At 39.4% G+C, this 20,292-nt stretch overlaps 1 protein-coding gene across 8 annotated transcripts in view; it reads left to right on the top strand.

Annotated features, from left to right (window-relative positions):
* The window catches only part of HERC3 (HECT and RLD domain containing E3 ubiquitin protein ligase 3), a 118,187-nt gene that overhangs the window by 48,201 nt on the left and 49,694 nt on the right, over positions 1-20,292 (top strand). For 7 of the 8 annotated variants that reach the window (XM_034671526.1, XM_034671522.1, XM_034671524.1 and 4 more), the window contains 7 exons: positions 6,526-6,685; positions 10,395-10,471; positions 11,311-11,532; positions 12,520-12,611; positions 13,361-13,491; positions 14,223-14,383; positions 16,377-16,453. In XM_034671526.1, the coding sequence (XP_034527417.1) occupies positions 6,526-6,685; positions 10,395-10,471; positions 11,311-11,532; positions 12,520-12,611; positions 13,361-13,491; positions 14,223-14,383; positions 16,377-16,453 (920 nt within the window). Of the gene's footprint in view, positions 1-6,525; positions 6,686-10,394; positions 10,472-11,310; positions 11,533-12,519; positions 12,612-13,360; positions 13,492-14,222; positions 14,384-15,639; positions 15,762-16,376; positions 16,454-20,292 lie in introns of those variants that run through there. The other variant, XM_034671529.1, reaches the window with a different exon arrangement.

Below are 20,292 nucleotides of genomic sequence, written 5' to 3'. Positions count from 1 at the left end.
AGCAATGAAAAACAGAGGGAACGAACAGAAAACAAATAATAAAAAGGTAGATCAAAAATCCAAATATATCAATGATTTTATTAAATGTAGTCTAAATAAAACAATCAAAATATAGATCTTATATTAGGTTTAAAAAATAACCCACCATGTGCTGTATATAAGAGATTGACTTCAAAAATAATAATCTAAGAAGTTTAAAATACCTACTCTGGGCATGTATTTCAGAGAAAGGAAAACTTATTCTCACCATGTAACCTGTACAGAAATGTTTATTGCATTTCTGTAATTTCTAAAAGCTGGGAACAGTGCTTTGTGGTACATCCATAATACAGTGGAGTAGTACCCACTAGTAAAAAGGAACACACTATGAAATACGTGCAACAACCTGGATGAGTCTTCCAGGCATTATATTGAGTGAAAGAATCCAGTCTTGAAAGGTTAGAAATTATAGGATTCCATTATGTGATAGTATTGAAAATACAAAACTATAGTGCTAGAAAACAGATTAGTGGTTGCCAGGAGTTAGGGATGAGGAGAGGGTGTGACCAAGGGACTTTTTTTTGGAGTGATAGAACTGTTCCATATCTTCTTTGTGACATGTGCTTAAATTCATAGACTTGTATATAAGAAAAGATCAGTTTTACTGTACAATAAATAAAAATTTTGTTTTTGAAAAACTGACTCTGGTTTGAGTGTCTTGGCTCAGAAACAAGATATAATTCCTTTTGTGAGAGATCTTTTTTATGGGGGGATCACTTTAAACTGTGAATTGTATTATGGAGTTGAGACTGTCCTGAGCATAGCCCAGACTCCCCCTCCCCCAAATGTTTAGATGAGAATAATTAAGAAAATAGTTGGAATATGGCTTAGGACAAGGCAGATACAGAAGCAAACAATGGAGAGAGAGCCTAGTTATGTTGGGAAGACAGGGGACTCCAGGAGGGGAGTCAGGCACTAGGAAATCCTTTTTTGGGATCTGCAGGAGAATTTGGATTATATTTTGTTTCGAGTAACGGTTTGCTGAGATAACGTTTATTTCCTTCATCCCAAATCTTCAGTAGACGTCAGCTGCACCCTTCAAAATGGGTTGATAGTACCGGGGGAACACTGTCGGGGGGGCAGAATGTAGCAGAAAGAGGCAGCATGTGCACTAGGGTGAGTTCAGTGGGAAACAGGAATGAGGGTTGGGTGAATGTGAGGACTTAGAACCCACAGGATGACAGGGCAAAGCACAAAGTTTCTCACAGGATGGCCCCGTCTTTTGTTTTCTACTATTAAAGACAAGTGCAATCTTAGAGCAGACAATTTGGGGACACTCAGAAAGGAGACACTTAAGTAATGAGAGTTTAATCCCTTTTGTCATACCAACTGCTGACATTGAATTTTTTATGATTTTATTAGTTAAAAATTTAGTAGCAAATATTGAGCACTAATTTTGTATATTCTCTGTGCTTTCCATCTAACTGCAAACAATTGAATATATTTCTTATCTGAACAATGAGGAAAAAGAGTCCATTTCCCATTTTTCATATCGAGGCTAATCACCTCGTTGCTTTTACCAGTTTCATATCTGTCTAATCTTTTTCCATGACAGAATAATACAGCTTAGTGGGTATAATGGGCTCTGAAGTCAGAAGGACCTGGGATCCAATTCTAGTTCCTCCACTCATTAGTTGTGAATCTTGGCCAAATTACGTATGTTTTCTGAGCTGGGGCTTATTATAACCCTGCTTCACAGTGTTGTCGCAGGATTAAGTAAGTGTTGGCATCATGCATCTACTCTTTAGGCTCGTTTCAGCCTTCTCTATTGTCACCCTTTGATGATTTAATGCCCAATTTTCTATTAACCTGAAAATACATGAAAAATTACAGTGGGCTCAAAAACCAAGTAGAAATAATCGTAATGACGTAAGTCCAGTTGAATTGCTGACTTGCTGTAAGCAGCACTCCACATTTGCCACTGTTCTGCCCTATTACCTTGGCTCATTCAGAGTTGAGAACATTGCTAAAGACTTTAAAGGGTTGCTATGAGAGGATCAGAGAGAAAATACACTTTTATCCTCAGAAAAATGCCAAATATTTCTTCAGTGTGTTTAATTATTTTAATGTGTGGGTTGAGGTTCTGTCATGATCTGCAAAATATAGCATGGAGTCTTGACAGAATGAACCGGAGAGACTGCATGTGAAAATGTGCACTGCAAGCCTGAACGTTCCCAACTGGAGCAGGGGAGTGTTCAGGGAGAGGTGTGAATGAAGCATTCATTCCCACGTTGGCCTGACCTAGGGAGTAGATTCTAGAAGAGGGATTATAATTTCACTGTAACAGATCCCCAGTCTGAATCAGATGAGCTTAGTTTTCTGGCTGGAAGAGATAAAATAAGTTGGACTTAGTACAGTCACTGGTTTGATTCTTCACAAATTTTTGCATTACCGAACATTGCCTTTTGGGCTACACGTTTTGTAGTAGTGGCAGTGGTGTTTTGATGTCTGTTTTGATGGCTAATACATGATGGGACAGGAATTGGTTTGTCTTAGGTTTGACCAGATCAGGAGTAAATGGTACTTGGAATCTGGACATACCCTTTTGAGGCTGTTCAGCTGTGGTAAACAAGATCAAGAGGGATGCTATTGACAGGTTCTGAGGCAAGAAGATAGTGGCAGATCAGGTAGAGAGTGTCCTGTCAGACAGTGGAGAAACTTATTAGTGTCACGTTAGGCTGAATGCTAACGTCCAGGAAAGAAAGGCTAATGGTTGGCATAGGAAGTCAGGTAGTAGGGGCCAGGCCTAAGTCATGGCTGAGGTGTCAGGTCAGGTACCCAGGCCCAGGAGGACATAAAAGCTGCCCAAATCCTGGAACTCTGGTACAAGGTAGATATTTGGTCAGAGGAGTAGAGTTTGAATCCCCCGAGGTACTTCAGTAGAAGTTTCTTACCTTATTCCAAAACAAAGACAGGACTGTTCCTAGTGTGTGAGGCAGAGCTGAGTTGGGATATAGGGTCTAATAGTGAATAGAGGTCAAAGAAGTTGGGCAATGGGAACTACAGGAGTTAAAGCATCTTTTAGGAGATTTCTCTGACATGAGCATATTTTCAGTTGCTTAGTTTTAAAAAAAGCTTTTGTTTCCAAGTAATATATTTATATAAACTATCTTTAGGTCAAACAGAAGCTTCCTGCCTCCCCTCTCTCCACGCTGCAGTCTCACTAGCAGAGACCATTTCTATCAATAGTTTTAGCTCTTTCTTTTAATATTTTCCTTTTCTAAATGACATGCTTATAATGCTATTTTTTATTTTATTTTATTTTTTTTTTAGCATTGGACATAGTAGAGACCCTGGGGAAGACTAGTATTCCTTTATATTCTCCATCTACTCTTTCTTCTTCCTCACCCCTAGATACTCATCCTTTCCCAAATAGTTGATTCCTTAAATCAATTGACAATTAAATCTTTGATTATGTAAATTATATTTGTTTGGTTATTATGGTTCTGTGTTCAATGATTGCTTTTATTTCCTATAAAACATTTTATGTGTTTTCTGGAGTTAATTATATCTTTTTGTTTGTTTTTTTCTCTTGCATTGTAACCTCTGTATTCTCTGACAGAACTGTAAAACTCATAACAATATAAAACTCATCAGATTGTATTTTACTTTTCGCCTTGGAGACATTCCTTCAACTTTGTTTCATGGGCCTGCTACATAATAGCTGTTTTGGAAATGTTCATCACCACTTGTTACGTAAGATTTCTGTTTCCTGGATCATGAATCTTCCTGTGTTTATGAAGCTTTATCTTATGGTAACTTTCTGAGGAGAGGCAGCATTGGAGATAAAATATTTTGAGAGCCTTACATGTCGGAAAATTAATCCTTTTTCCCTCTCTTCTCACATTTGATTCATAGTTAGTTAGGTATAGAATTCTCAGTTGGAAAACCGTTCTCCATCAGAATTGTGAAGGCATTTCTCCATTGTCTTCTAGTTTTCAGTATTGCTTCTTAGAAATCTGATGCCATTCTGGTTCCTGTTCTATTATATATAAAGTGTTTCCCTTTCTAGAAACTTCTAGAGTCTCTTTTGGTGTTCTAATATTTCAAGATGAAGTGTTCTGAAGCGGGTCTTTCATCAGTCATTATTCTGAGTCCTTCATAGGTCCTGTCAATGTGAAATTTAAGTCCTTAGGAGAACTTTTCTTGTGTCTTCTTTGAAATGTTTTACCTTGTATTTTCCCCATTTTCTTTTTGGAGTTCTTATTTTTCCATTATTGGACCTCTTGAAATAATCCCATTTCTTTCTTTTTTACCCCCTCTGTTTTGCTCTTTGACTTTTTGTTCTATTTCTAGAAAATTTTCTTCAATTCTTTTTTTTTTAATTTATATTTTAGTTAACATACAGTGCAATATTCGTTCCTGGAGTAGAATTCAGTGATTTATCATTTATATACAACATCCAGTGCTCATAACAACAAGTGCCCTCTTTAATATCCATTCCCCACCCACCTCCCTCCATCAACCCTTTTGTTCTTTATCGTTAAGAGTCTCTTAGGGTTTGTTTCCCTTTCTCCTTTTTCCCCCCTTCCCATATCTTTCTTAAACTCCACAAATGGTGAGATCATATGGTATTTGTCTGACTGACTTCACTTAGCATATACAATTTAGTTCTAGCCACATCATTGCAAATGGCAAGATTTTCATTATACAAACTCCATTATGTATATATACCACTTCTTCTTTATCCATTCATCAGTTGTTGGACATTTGGGCTCTCTCCATAGTTTGGCTATTGTGGACATTGCTGCTGTAAACATCAGGGAGTATGTAAACCCTTCAAATCTGTATTTTTGTATCCTTTGAGTAAATACCTAGTAGTACAACTGCTGGATCATAGGGTGGCCTTATATTTAACTTTTTGAGGAACCTCCGTACTGTTTTCCAGAGTAGCTGCACCAGTTTGCATTCCCACCAACAGTGGAAGAGGGTTCCCCTTTCTCTGCCTCCTTGCCAACATCAGTTGTTTCCTGTGTTGTTAATTTTAGCCATTCTGACAGGTGTGAGGTGGTATCTCTATCATGGTTTGGATTTGCATGTCCCTGATGCTGAGGGATGCTGAGCATCTTTTCATGTGTGTCTTAGCCATGTGGATGTCTTCTTTGGAAAAATGTCTATTCATTTCTTCTGCCCATTTCTTAACTGGATTGTTTGGTTTTGGGTGTTGAGTTTGATAAGTTCTTTATAGATTTTGGATACTGACCCTTTATGTCATTTGCAAATATCTTCTCCCATTCTGTAGGTTGCCTTTTAGTTTTGTTGACTGTTTCCTTTGTTGTGCAGAAGCTTTTTATTTTGATGAAGTCCGAATAGTTCATTTTTGCTTTTGTTTCCCTTGCCTCTGGAGACGGGTCTAGTAAGAAGTTGCTCTGGCCAAGGTCAAAGAGGTTGCTGCCTGTGTTCTCCTCTAAGATTTTGATGGTTTCCTGTCTCACATTTAGGTCTTTCATCCATTTTGAATTTATTTTTGTGTATGGTGTAGGAAAATGGTCCGGTTTCATCCTTCTGCATGTTGCTGTTCCGTTTTCCCAACACTGTTTGTTGAAGAGACTGTCTTTTTTCCATTGGATATTCTTTCCTGTTTTATTGAAGATTAGTTGACCATATAGTTGTGGGAATTTCTTCAGTTCTAATTTCCCATTCTGCTTTTGAAAGGTTTTTTTCTTTAAATTTATGCAGCCATATTTTCATTTTCTAAGATGATTTTGTTCCTCAAACATTTGAATGGTTCTTATCTTCTTCTATTTCTCTAACAACTTAATTTTTTTTTTCTGCTCCCAGCATGATCCTTATCTTCTGAGTTCATTTTCTGTTTGTTTTGCTCTTTTTCTTTCATGTTAGCATTTTCCTCATATGTGATAATCCTTGGCCAGCCTTTTACATTTCAGAGTGTGGCTCTAAAATGTGAGTGGGGCTGTGTGAGGGCAAGGCGTGTTAACTCACACGAAGCTGGACATTTCATCGGGGGACCCACAGATGTCCGTATCTGTGGATCTTCTCTTTTGGGCCTTTTTTCTCAGAGAAATCCTCCTTTTTCTTGGCTAGATATGTGTGAGGCTGTGTTTTGGAACCTCGGGGAGAAAGGTATTTTCTGGATTAGGGAGGGAGGGCTCTGGGAAAGGAGTCTTATTGTTGCCAGGCAGAATTTTACTCAGTCCCGCTGCTTTAAGTAATATGCCTCATTCTCACTCACATTTGGGCATCTCTGGTTCAATATTTCCAAATAGTAAACCTTCAGGCTTCTCCCTGGAGAGAAGCACCAGTACCATGGGGGAACATCTGGGATGTATGTGCTGCTACAGGCATATATGCTCCCCAGGGTAGCTGGGATCTAAACTGATAACTTGTAAAAATGTGCAAAATATATATTCTCTGTAAATATACAGATTTAGTGGTTCTTTTTGAAAACCAAAACTGCCTAGGAAGCAGCTGTGTGATTCCTGTTTCCGGGCTGTACATTTTCCTCCTCGGTTTGGTCTCTTTCAGAGCAAATTGGAGCTTTGGCAGATCAGCACATTGTCCATGTGGCATGTGGCGAGTCACACAGTCTGGCCCTCAGTGACCGGGGCCAGCTGTTTTCTTGGGGTGCAGGGAGTGACGGTCAACTAGGACTCATGACTACTGAGGACTCAGTGGCAGTGCCCAGGTAAGAATGTCACAGACAGGAGTCTGAGTTTTTAGATGTCAGTTTTATAAATACTTTTTCCTGCTGTTGCTTCGTTAGACTCTTTGTTTTGGCTCTGCGTTCTTTATTTAATTGCTGTTCTTTTTGGTGCCACTGCTGTGCCTTATACTGTATAGCACTTGTCACAAAAGTTGTAATTATTTATAGAAGCGTCTGTCTCCAGTTAAAAAATGTGAGTTGTTCAGTAATTGTACTTTATTTATTCTAGTAACCTAGTTGTTAGCATAGTGGTTGGAATTCAATAAATGTTTGAATTAAAAAAACCCCATCTTTTCCCTTGCTGGACTTATTAACTTTTAACTTAAAATTGTAAGCCTCAATCAATTACTCAATTAAGGACTCTAAACTAGAATCAAAACGTTGGCCTGTTTTCTAATAATAGCCATTATAAGCATTATGAACAGCTAAAATGCCAAATATACAAATGTGTTTTTTAACACAAAAATTCTAATAAAGTGGTTTTGAGACTCTTAAATATTTACTTAATTTCTGAATCTTAGATGATTTAATAAAGTACCTAACAGATGCTTCACCACTATGTAAACATCCAAAACACTGAAGTTACTTCCAGGTGCCCTTTTTGGGGGGTGGAGTCTCCGTTTGTGGAGGGTTCTTGGTGATCAAAGAGGCCACTAGTTTATCGCCATCACTTAATTCTTGTTCTTTTATATTACAAACATAGAGCACACCCCTACTGTTGTCCTTGTCACATTCTCTGTAACTGTTTATTTAATGACTGTTTGTCATACTAAGCTGGGAACTTTGGATGACCTGAGACCTGGATTATTCATTTTTGCATCACTGTTGTTGAGGGTGTCCAGCACGTTTATTGCTGTTACAAGGCTGTTTAAGAAATGGCCTCTCCTCCCCTGCCCAATTATTGTCCCCTTTAAAGGACAAAATACTCTTCTTCCTCTTCCTTTTTTGCCCTTCGTAGATTTTTGTCACTTTAATCAAAAGCTGTTTTAAGAAAAAGTGGAACATGGAGGTAAGAGTGATTTGATTCATTTCCTGATTTAGAACAGGTAATATTTTGGATTCATTTTTCCAAAAATTAGTTGAATTTTGGGTAAGAGAGGGAGTGGCAATAAAAAAAGGGTACTATATATATATATTAATGAAATTATGTGAATATTAAGGAGAAGATTTTTAACATAACTGACAAAAATATTTTACTTGTTGATCAGAGACTCAAAAATTTTTAGTGGCATTTCATTTCTAAAAATGAAGTAACCTGTGTTGTAGCAACAATTTAATTTTCATTAGTCATGTCTAAATTAGGGATGACTTCCGAGGCTTTGGTTTGTGTATAATTTTATGTTACAGCTTACTTGAAATAAATTTCTTAATTCATACCCTAGTATTGTGGAAAGTAACATAGCTTTGAAGTCAAACAGCCCTCACATTCTAATACTGGTACTATTATTAGTGAGTGACCTTGGGCAAATTGTTTAACTTATCTAAGCCTTGATTTCTTAACTTAAAAGTGGAGTTATGTATTGTGTATCTTTACGAAATTCCTGGGAGGAGAGAATGAGATGCATAAGTAAAACACATTATATGCTTGCACTCTTTGTATATCCCTCCTCTCCACCTCGAGGCTATAATTTTCCTATTGTTTCTTTGTTCTTTTGACCTGCTTCCTTTCTGTAACTGTGGTTATGAAGGTTGTGACAAGGGTAACAGTTGACCCATAAAGGGAGAATCGTGGGGAATTTGAGTGGAAACTGGCCAGGAAAAAAAGGACTCTTACTGCATAAAATTTCTGAAACATTGGTTCCCCCTAGGCAGTAATGCATTATCCAATTTTAAAAAATAGTGGGGTTCTACAAACTAGTGATACCTGTACAACTTGGATGAATATCCAGGGAATTATTCTGAGAGGCAAAAAAGCCAGTCCCAAAAGGTCACCTACTATATGATTTTATTTCTATAACATTCTTGACATGACAGAATTTTAGAAATGGAGGGCAGGTTAGTGGTTGTCAGGGACTAGAGATGGGGGAGGGGAGCAGCTGATACAAAATACGGCGTGAGGAATCCTTATGGTGCTCGAACTGCTCTGTATCTTGGCTATGGTGGTGGGTACATGAACCTGCACAGGTGGTAAAATAAATACACAGAATTGAGTACAAATAACACTGGGGAAGTATGAATAAGGTTTTGTAGATTGTATTGTTAGTATCCTGGTTATGACTTTATACTATAGTTTCACAAAATATCACCACGGCGGGGGGAGCTGGACAAAGTATACGAGGGCTCTCTGTAATTATTTCTTACAACTGCATGTGAATCTGCAGCTATCTCAATAAAAAATAGTTGGGTTCTATTTGGTACTAAATGCACATGTGAACTCTGTTTTGTAAGCTTTCCGTATCTGAGAAAATAAAACCTTAACGAAAGTAGTATCTACTTGTCACTCGAAATAATCTCCTGCTCCCCCACGGGGCATCTGTCTTCTAAGGTGCCCCTCTCCTGAGAGTGTGTCCATCTGACTCCTCTGTTCCCACGGCATAGACTGAATGAAGAGGATCGTGGCAGCTTGCAAGCTGTTCCAGGAGAGAGCAGGAGATATTCCCAGGTGCCCAATTCTGTTGGGCAGCACCAAGCACATTACATGGATTTTTTCTCGTTTATTTATTTATTTTTTTACCACAGCCTGTGAAATAAGTACTCTTCCTGTTCCTGTCTTTCACATGAGCAAGCAGAGGAGCAGGATTTGAAAAGTACTCCTACGATCTTCCTCTGTACCGTCCTAGGGAATCTGGGTTTTGTCCTTGTTTTTAAAAATTGTGATTAAAAAAAATTGTAAAATATACCTCACATAAAATTTTGCATCTTAACCATTTTTAAGTGTATAGTTCAGTAGAATATATTTACATAGTTGTGTAAACAATCTCCAGAAATTACCAAAAATTTATCTTGCAAAAATTAGTTTGTACCCACTAAATAACAGTTCCCATTTCTTCTCTCCCAGCCACTGGCGAGCAGCATCAGACTTGATTTGTATTAATTTTACTACTCTGGGTATCTCTCATAATGCATTCATAAAGTTTTATTTCACTTAGCATAATATCCTCAAGTTTCACCCATATCGTGGCATATGTCAGAATTTCCATTCTTTCAAAGGCTGATTTAATATTGCCTTGTATGAATACACCACATTTTGTTTTTCCATTCATCTGTTGATGGACACTTGAGTTGCTTCTGCCTTTTGGGCATTGTGAATAATGCTGTTCTGAACATGTACAGCTATCTCTTTGGGACCCTGCTTTCAGTTCTTTTAGATATATCCCCAGAAGTGGGATTGGTGGATCATTGCATTGCCCTCATTTTGAAAACCATATAGACAGCAACCACATTCCTAGGGATCTCTCTTCTGTAGCTTATTCCATTTGTCCCTCGACTGGAGATGACAAGGTGGGGATTAACAGAGTGTGGTAATGGGTTTAGGCGCAGACATGGTTTTTGTTTTATTTTGCTTTGTTTTTTAACAGTAACTGCCTAAGAGGTAGGAAGTTAGTGAAAGGCCTAATAGAATTAGATCATGTAGGATTATGTATTTGATTTGAAAAAGTCTTTTAGGAAAGATGTTATTTATTACAACTGTTGGGAATTTTTCTGCTCACTGTTTGTGAATGCCTTCTTAAGAAAGCCTTTTCTGTTTCAGGTTAATACAAAAGCTGAACCAGCAGACGATATTGCAAGTTTCCTGTGGCAACTGGCATTGCTTGGCTCTTGCCGCTGGTAATGTAACATTGAAATGTATGCTAATATTATGTTAATTTGGTAACCCTTTCTCTTCGCATTTCGTCATCTACCCGGGCACCTTTTAACTCACTGGTTAGGGTCTGTGCAGTCCTGTTGGACAGTGGCATTTCTCAGCCTTTGTGCAGCTCATACGTTTTTCAGGGTGTGGACAGTGAAGAAGGTGGTCATCATTGCTCTCTTGGGGAGGATGAGAACGAGGCTGGACTGAACCTCAGTGCTCTTGAACATATGGAAGATTGGTTTTTCTTAGGTATAGTCGCTCTCAAGTGACATTCCACTATCAAGCTCCCAAATAAGTGAAAAGAAGGGAGTTAGGGAAACCTAAGCTGGCAAATAATACCTTATTCCATGTTGGAATAAATTTGAGGGGAAATCTGGACCAGCACGTCGTGCTTGACGCTCCTTGAGATCATCCAAGTCGAAGCCGGACCTCCTGAGCCCTGGGTTTCATGATCTTGGTGTGGTTAGAACTAGTTCAGCTCCCTTACTGGATATAAGCCTGGTAATTGGCCTATTCACCACTGAATTGACTTAAACATTTAATTTTTTCTTTTCTTTGTATAAATGTTAGTAACCTTTGAAGGGCAGTAAGACTCAGTTTACCTCTCTGTTGTAATGGCAAATGGAGTTTTGGTTTTGGCAGTCTTCATAGCATGAAGTGTCTCTGTCCCTTGCCCTCAGGAGGGTTTGATAGGTTGAGGGGGAGTAACTAACAAATTTTTCTACTGGGTAACTAGATTGTTCTAATGAGGTTATTTTTGTGAATGGAATTTGTATCATGTCTGGTAATACCAGTTATCCTGTTTTTATTTTAGACGGTCAGTTCTTCACATGGGGAAAGAACAGCCATGGGCAGCTGGGCCTGGGGAAGGAGTTCCCCTCCCAAGCCAGCCCACAGAGGGTGAGGTCCCTGGAGGGCATCCCCCTGGCTCAGGTGGCTGCAGGAGGAGCTCACAGCTTTGCCCTGTCTCTCTCAGGAGCAGTTTTTGGCTGGGGGATGAATAATGCAGGGCAGCTAGGGCTCAGTGATGAGGAAGGTAAGTAAACTCTTCATATGTACCTCTTTAGTTCAAAAGCACATTCATTTGTTTACCACATGCTTCTTGAACATCTGCTGTGTGCTGGCCCCGTGTTAGGTTCTAAGGGTGCAGCAGTGAACAAAACAGGTAATACTGTTGACTTAATGGAGATTGCATGCTAGTGGGTAGAAGTGGAGTATATCAGTTGGGTGTATGTCAGTATAGTATGTCAGTATGTTGGAGAGGACAGTTTCCTGTTTTATATAAGGTTTCCAGACAGGGCCTTTTTGATAAGATGTTTGAGCAGAGCCCCGTAGGAGGTCAGGTCGGAAAAAAGGGACATGTAGCTATCTGGGCAAAGAATGTTTCTGTCAAAGGGAACAGGGTGTGTAGAGCATCTAACATGGGAAGATAGGTGGTGTATTCAAGAGTGGAATGAGCGAGGGGAAGAGCAGCAGAGCTGGAGGTCAGAGAGGTAGTATAGGTCCAATGATGTGAGGCCATGGAAGGCAAAGGAAAGAGTTTGGCTTCCTTCAGTGAAAGGGGAAGACACTGAATGTTTTGAGGAGAAGCGCGATCCAATTGAACTTTGGCTAGCGCAGGCCCCGGGGAGGCTGAAAGACCAGTTTGGAGGCAGTGGGAATAAAGTTGGGTTTGAATATGCTGTGACGGTGGGGCCACTTGGTTTTGCTCTTTGTTGGGTGTGTGGTTGAAGTAAAGACAGGAAAAGTGGAAGGATGAAGTTGCCATTTATGGAATGAGGGAAACTGTGTGTGTGTTGGGGGTGGTGAGTGGACAGTGTTGGGGAGTGTGGGGAAACCATGAGTTAAGTTTTAGATGTATTAACAATGAGATGTCTGTTAGATATTCAAGTGGATGTGCAGGCAGGAAGCTGAATGTGTGGGTCAGGAATCCAAGGGGACCCAAAATTCCTGCTAAGATAATTGTGTATATTTCATCTCAAAGACAAATAGTAGTGGCATTCTGATTTTTCTCTTATTTTAGATCGAGAGTCTCCTTGCCATGTGAAACTCTTACGAACGCAAAAAGTCGTCTATATTAGTTGTGGAGAAGAACACACGGCAGTCCTCACAAAGGTAGGGGACTCAGAGTGTTTTGGTTTGTTCTGTGATGCCTTGGTGTTAGGTATGGCACAGATGATGGTCATTACTTGATTAGTTTTGATAGTGTCTTTTAGAGTAGTGATGGTGTTTAAAAATAGTTCACTATAACCTTAAAATATAGTATATAGCAACATTCTGTGTTCCTTTAAAACAATTTCAATTTGTGAAAAATACAGAGCAATGACTTAATGTCTTAAAATTATCAACCTCTTTTTTCTAAACTGTCATGTGCAGAGAGAATGGAAATTTATTTTTATGTTGAACAAATAGTTATAGATTCACTTCAATGAAATGCCTTAGCATTCGTTCAAGTACAGCTGTTAAAAGCATAGCTAACTTACCAAGGAGTTTGTGGAGCATAGAATTTCTCATGTATGAGCGATTGTGCAAAATCATCTCCTTTCGCCTAGCTCTGTTTCTCCTCATTTTGTTCTGCTTCTCAGCACATCACTGTGCTTCTAAACAACCTTCAGAATTTACAGATGGTACGTGGTCCCTTGAGCAGTGCTGTCTTTGTTCCATACACTTGTAGTCTTAATTTATTTTTTTATTATTTTTCTACTTACTGAACATTCCAGAGAGGGCATTTTGGTGAAGGATCAAGTGAAGGTCGTGTTCTTGTACAGACTGTGTGATACAGATCTTGCATACAGGGGCTTTTGGAGAAGTGTACTCAAACTCAGAGATACAATGCGGTCATTGCCATGTTTTCTCCTTGTTAGAGTGGAGGTGTGTTTACCTTTGGTGCCGGTTCCTGTGGGCAACTCGGACATGATTCCATGAACGATGAGGTTAATCCAAGAAGAGTTCTGGAGCTGATGGGCAGTGAAGTAACGCAGATTGCTTGTGGCCGGTGAGTGCCCTGGAGAGCCTCCTAGTGTCTGTAAGACCTAGAAATGAAGCTTGTCTTTGTAGTGACAGAGCGTGTGGTTAGACCCAATCACTAGCATTTTTAAAAAAGATTTTATTTAGGAGGGAGGGAGAGAGAGAATGAGCAGGGGAGGGGCAGAGGGAGAAGCAGGCTCCCTGCTGAGCAGGGAGCCCGAGGTGGGGCTCCATTCCAGGACCCCGGGATCACGACCTAAGCTGAAGGCACTAAGTCACCCAGGTGCCCCTCTATCCACCAGCATTTTAAGAGATCTTAACTGCATACACAGGAACGTTTAGAGAAAGTCTGATCTGAGCAGAGTGTGGCAAGGACAGGTTTTTAGATGAGTGGAGCAAGATGGGGACGTGAGACTAGCAGGATGGGAGGAAGACCACGAAGAAAGGAAAGTGAGAGAGCCTCAAAGAACTTTGTGGAAATTTTGCCTGGTCTACCCTGCTTCTTCCCTGTCATCTCAAAGGCCTAATGCAGCAGGCCCTTCAGCCTTTTCCAAGTCTTGCCACCCTCCTTATTGCCTAGAGTCTCAGAGATTATGGAGAGCCAGGTGCTACAAAAACAGTCACAAGTCAGTGTGGGGTGGGACTTCTAGGGGGCACCCGTAGGCATTGCTGTGCTCACATGTGAGGGTTAAAAGTCAGTCTGAATGTATATCCCTAGCAGTAGAAACTATGCTGATAAGGGAATTTATTTTTCCCCAGACAACACACCCTAGCCTTCGTGCCTTCTTCTGGACTCATCTATGCATTTGGTTGTGGAGCAAGAGGTCAATTAGGAACGGGACACACTTGTAATGTTAAGTGCCCATCCCCTGTGAAAGGTTACTGGGCTGCTCATAGTGGCCAGCTTTCAGCCAGAGCCGGTAAGAGTGATTTTCATTGGTATTCACTGTAATGGTATTTTAAATGATAACAAAAAATTGTTTATAGAACACATATCTATATTTTACCTTGGGGTTTTCTGGAGGAAATGAGTATGAGATCTTTTAACATTGATCAACAATTATTTGAGTAGTCACTACGCATGAGGTTCCATAATTGACATCCTAGAGATCTCAATTGAGATTAAGCAAAAAAAAAAAAAAAAAAAAAAGTTATTTTGGCCTTAAGGACCTTGGGAGTGGTGTATAAATTTTATTTGTTATTATTGCTGATAATGGAAGTTAATGTTTATTGAATGCTTAACCAAGCTCCATTACTTGTGCTAAGCACTGAAAACAACCTTAAGAATTAGTGGTTATTATTTCTATGTTGGAAATGAGGAAACTGAGTCTTAAGGAGGTTAAGTAATTTGCCCAACATCGCATAGATTCTGGGGGCAGGAATTAAACCCAAGTCTGCCTCATTCTAGAGCCTGTGCTCTTAATGCTTGTGCTGTGTTACTTTCCCTTTACTTTTGCTATTCTGGTCATAACATGACATGATTTCTTTTTATGCCATTGTTTTCTTCTCTTAAAAAATAGTTAAATAACGTGTCCATTTCGTTGGAAATCAGAATAAGGAAGTCAGTCACTCAGTATAAATGACTTGAAATAATAAATCCAGCTGCTGACAAGAAGCTGGAGAGTCATTAAAAAGAAGTAATTTAATAATAATCTTGATTTTGAAGACTATAAAGTGACTTATGGCTTGAGTAGGATTTTTTTTTAAACAATAACTACCATAAATTTCCTGCTGGATTGTAAGAAACTTAAATGCAGGGACTGAGTCTTCTTTGTAAATCTGGCATACAGCACAAGGCCTGGCACAGACTTCTCAGTCAAGAAAGATTTTTGGAATGAATATATGCGCATCTAAAAATGTAGTGGAACTTAAAATATAAAATAAATAAGGTTTGGTTTTGATGATGTGCAAGAATGGCTAGGTGTCCTCTTCTCTGTAATTTGTGAATTTCTTCTACGCCAAGGCATTACAGACATGCCAGGAATGCACGTATGTGAGAAGTACAGCAATTTCATAAACTCAGGTGTTGTACAGGTTAATTTGAAATCACAAATTTTTGAAGTTTAATTAGAACCTAACTTATGTGATCATAAATTTGTGTTTGGATGTTTGCCAACATGATTCTATAACATAAGTAGGTAAATTTCAATTCATTATGTACATGCTGTGGTTTTAGGACCCTTCCTGGTAATGTGGGAGCACAGAGGAAGACATCAAGGAGTATTACGGTTAGAGGAAGTTTGAGCTGTGTCTGATTTGGAGTTAGCCAGGTAGAGGACTGTGAGGGAGTGGGCAGTGGTGAGTACCACAGAATCACACGATTGCAGGAGCACTGTCGCATCTGTGCTCTAGGAGGCGCCCTTGTGGAAAGTCCAGTGTGCACTGGGGGTGGTGGAAGGAAAAGATGCACAGACAGGGAGTAGTGTGGTATATTCGGAATGAAAGCAATGTGGTGGGATTGGAGGGTCACCGTGGATACAACATGATGGGAGATAATGCAGGGAGTAGGAAACGAGGTCCTTATATGACAAGCTGCATCCTAAGGGGCTACAGCACACTACACTTGGATGTTGAATTATTTCTTAGGCACGTTACCGTTGATATTAGTGACTGTTTTAAATTTCATATCAGTGGCTGGAAAGGTTAAAAAGAAAAATGGAAACTACCTCAGGATTAGCTGGCAGTTGGGGAGGGGGTGGGGGTAGAGTTGGAGGGGAGGATACCATTTTGTACATTTATTTTTAATTGAAGTAGAAACAGTTTTGGGCACAGAGCCAGGAGAGAAGGTTTCTTCTCTGACATAAATAAAATGGATGGGAAACCAGTCTGAAGCATATTTTGGAATATTAGAAAAGGGGATCAAGGAAAAAGCTTAATTATTAAAAAATATGCTGTTGAAATTTTTTTTGACAGATCGCTTTAAATATCATATTGTTAAGCAGATCTTCTCTGGAGGAGACCAAACTTTTGTACTTTGCTCCAAATATGAGGTAAAAAATTCTTTCGACTATTATTTTGGGGGTGGAATAATGATGAATCAGTATTTATTTTAATAAATAATTACATGAGAGCAATATGACTCTTTGTTTCTACCAACTTTATCTTATTAAGGTAAGCCTACTGGGCCTTGAAGATGTTCTCTCCGTTTTGCTTCCTTGAAGTGCCAATAATTTTCCTGGTATATTAATCATAGAGTTCTGATTCATAATTTAAAATTATTTGTTTATGTCTACATTTGTTCCAAAAGATATTTAAGGAGGCCTAGAGAATTTGTACTTACTTTGGCATTATTTGACATTCCCTTTCTTCCTCATTAGGTAGCAACAAATGCTAGGTACTTGAGTACTTACTGCGTTTGTTTGATGTTACAGAGTATATACTAAATATAAAAGAGATGACATAATATTCAAATATCCTTTATTATTTATCATCTGCTCATAGCACCACACTAAAATTTCACATCGTCTCCTGCGTCACTGTAGTGGCTAAGTCAGGAAGAATGATGTTCTGGTATCTTTCAGGGTTGAAAGTAGAGGAGAATATGGTCCAGGTGTTTGTGACAGAGCTGTAATCCCTTCCCTCCTCCTGGACAAGGGAAATCATTCTGAAACCTGGGACACAGAATTGTTTTCTTTTTTTTTTAATAGTAATTTTTTATTATGTTATGTTATTCACCATACAGTATATCCTTAGTTTTTGATGTAATGTTCCATGATTCATTATTTGCGCATAACACCCAGTGCACCATGCAATATGTGCCCTCCTTAATACCCATCACCGGCTTATCCCAGTCCCCCTCCCCCTCCCCTCTGAAACCCTCAGTTTGTTTCCCAGAGTCCATAGTCTCTCATGGTTCGTTCCCTCTTCTGTTTACCCCCCCTTCATTCTTCCCTTCCTTCTCCTACCGATCTTCCTGCTATTTCTTATGTTCCATAAATGAGTGAAACCATATGATAATTGTCTTTCTCTGCTTGACTTATGTCACTTAGCATAATCTCCTCCAGTCCCGCCCTCCACTCCCTTCCTTGCTTTTGTGCTTCCCCTACACCACCCCTCCCCTCCCTGTTCTTCCCCTCCCTTCCCTTTCTCTCCCCATCGCCTTGCCCACTCACTTTTACTCAACCAGCAGGTAGGGAGGACCAACCATATATTGCACATGGGTCCTTACCCTCTTGCGGAAGGGCAGGGAAGGGCTGTTTGTGATGATAGAGGAATCAGAATTGGTTGGGAAGAAAATAGGAGCTATGGGGACAAGGGCCCCCCTGGGTCCTGGAAATTCTCCCCATTCGTCTGATACTCTGCCATCTTTAAATACACAATGTACTTGCCTTCTAGGCAGTGTGATTCTGTGATTTGGTACAAGAGGTTGTGCTGGAGCTGGAGGCTGCAGGCTGGACAGTGGAAACTGACAACTAGATATTTTCCAGGTCAGGAGCCTGGAAAAGGTTCTGTTTAGTGCTGCCATCTGGGGAGATTTGGAACTGCTGCTTGAGACCTATTTTAGGCCCATCTTCAGTGCTTCACAGAGAAATCTTGAGGAAAACCAAGATTATTTTTCATTTCTTCAAAACGCCAGTGAAGTGAGATATAAAAAGCGCTGAATCTCTGCAGGATAGTAACTTTTTGTCCATAAGTAGAGTTTGACGTTTTCATTTCCCTAAGAAGTTGACTTGAATAATATTATCCAATTTTAATTTTTCTGTGAAAGCCAACGTAAAACTCTGTTTTGCTACTTTTATAAATACGGTATCTGATCTAAGCGGTTGGATTCACAATTTATTGTAATCAGCACTGTTGGGACTGGAAAACAAAACATTGATGAAAGGGATATAAAATAACGTCAGATAAATAGGGCAGTTAAACACCTGGTGAGAGTGGCATGCATTAAAAATATAACAAAAAGGAAACTAAAAACAGACCCTCACTTAGGAAGGTATTGCTCTTTCCCTTTAAAACTAAAGCCAGTATGTGTTTATTTACGCCGTTAAGCAGAGATATTTGTTTAGATACAGAGACTGATCAAATCATGTGCTTACCCCGTTACCATAACACTTGAAGAATCACTTAACGACCTAAGAGAAAGCATCTGTATTGTGACAGGCTCCATTTTTATAAATGCGACTCATTCAACTAATGCCAGGTCTGAGGTAGAAGAAAGGAGGAGAGGAGCTGTGTACAGATACGGCGTTGCTACCCTGGATTCCACGTGTTGGCAATTTAGTCAGTGCAAAGCATAGCCCCCCCTTTTCCTTTCATGTTGTTTGCTGGATAGGACTGAAGAGGGAATGTGGTTGTGATGTTAGGTGTGTGTGTGTGTGTGTGTGTGTGTGTGTTTGCATGCACATGCCTGCGAGCCTACTAGGTGACATAATTCTCTTTTTCCCCAACAGTTACTCTCAACCTTGGTTGCCCATTGAAATCACCTAGGGGCTTTAAAAAAAAAAAAACAAAACAAAACCACTGATGTCTCTAGAGATTCCGATTTCATTGGTGAAGATTTTGAAAGCTCTGGTGATCCAAAGTTGGGAAACACTGACCCTAGTTCCAAAAAAAAAAATTGTTTTTGGCCTGTATATAATTAGAAGACATGGAAAATTGGTAGCCTTTTCTTGGATCTTTAAGTGATTCTGAGGTTATACTTCATTCAAGTCACCTGTAGTTTATTGGACATACGATGAAGAATGAGAAAGCAGTTCCATGTTTATATTTTGTTGTAAGTATGTGTTAGAGTCTGTTCAGCTGCCCCGGTGAGTGGAGAGAGTAATGAAAATGTAAAGTAGTTTTAAGACCAGGGTGAAGAGGCAGGCTTGCTTGTATGTGCTCAGGTGTCCGCTTTGTCCTGTGATTTTCCTGTGTCACTCAAGATGACTTTTGTTCTCTCATAAATGTCTGTGGCCATTTTAGTAATGATCAAGGCCCAGAGGATCAAAAACATTGGCAAACATCTCCAATTTGTTATTTGTTACATGCCCCCTTCCTTTCCGCTTATTATGATATCTTAACTCACAACTATGGGGAAGTAACCAAGGAAATTTACTTTGGAAGTTGTGTTTTTGTGTGTCAGTACAAAGGAGGAAAAAACAATCATCTTATGAATTGACGGATGAATGGTTTAATATAATTTTTTCTCTCTTTTCTAGTGACAGTTATAGGGGGTATAAAGCACTTTCAACTTTTTCTTAGTTCTAGATCAAAACAGGATTTGGGAAATATCAGTTGAATAAGATACATTTTAGAAGATAAAAGTGCTTATATTTTTTTAGCTCTCTGAATAAAGAAAGGATGTATAACGCGCAGCTTTGGGAATTTTCAAGGCCATTATTGGTATGTCCTTTCTGCCACCTTTCTTAAAAATGTGTAATTATATACGTGGAACGAGAAATTAAGAGGCATTAAGTTTTCATAGATTGTTTGCAATATACACTATAACTGAACTTTTTTATAATCTGTTTTGTCAGATTTGGGTGAATAGTTAATGGCAAACGATTAATACCTTAAAAGCCTTGATGTTACAGTGATGCAAAGCAGAGGGGGAAGAAGTGTGGAAAAGCCATATTGGGGTTGTTTCTCTGGTGAACAGTCTGCGACTGAGATTTATGTTGAGAAAGTTTTTTGGGGTAGCGTGCTCTAGAAGGACGTCTATTTAGGGATGAAGGAGGCAGGGTTGGGCAGGGGGAAAAACTGTGGGTCAGTGTAACAGAGACCTCAGCCAATGTCCTTGGGAGCTCTGAAGTTGGGACAGCTCTTCACCAGTCCTGCTGGTGAAAAGGGGGCTAGGCCTTTGTACTATACTTCTCCCTGCTACCGGATGTTGAAGGGGTGAACCCAT

This window comes from Ailuropoda melanoleuca, chromosome 11 (assembly GCF_002007445.2).
Source record: "Ailuropoda melanoleuca isolate Jingjing chromosome 11, ASM200744v2, whole genome shotgun sequence".
Taxonomy (NCBI): domain Eukaryota; kingdom Metazoa; phylum Chordata; class Mammalia; order Carnivora; family Ursidae; genus Ailuropoda; species Ailuropoda melanoleuca.
Note: the sequence above shows the minus strand (reverse complement) of the source record. Positions and strands in the feature narration are given on the sequence as shown.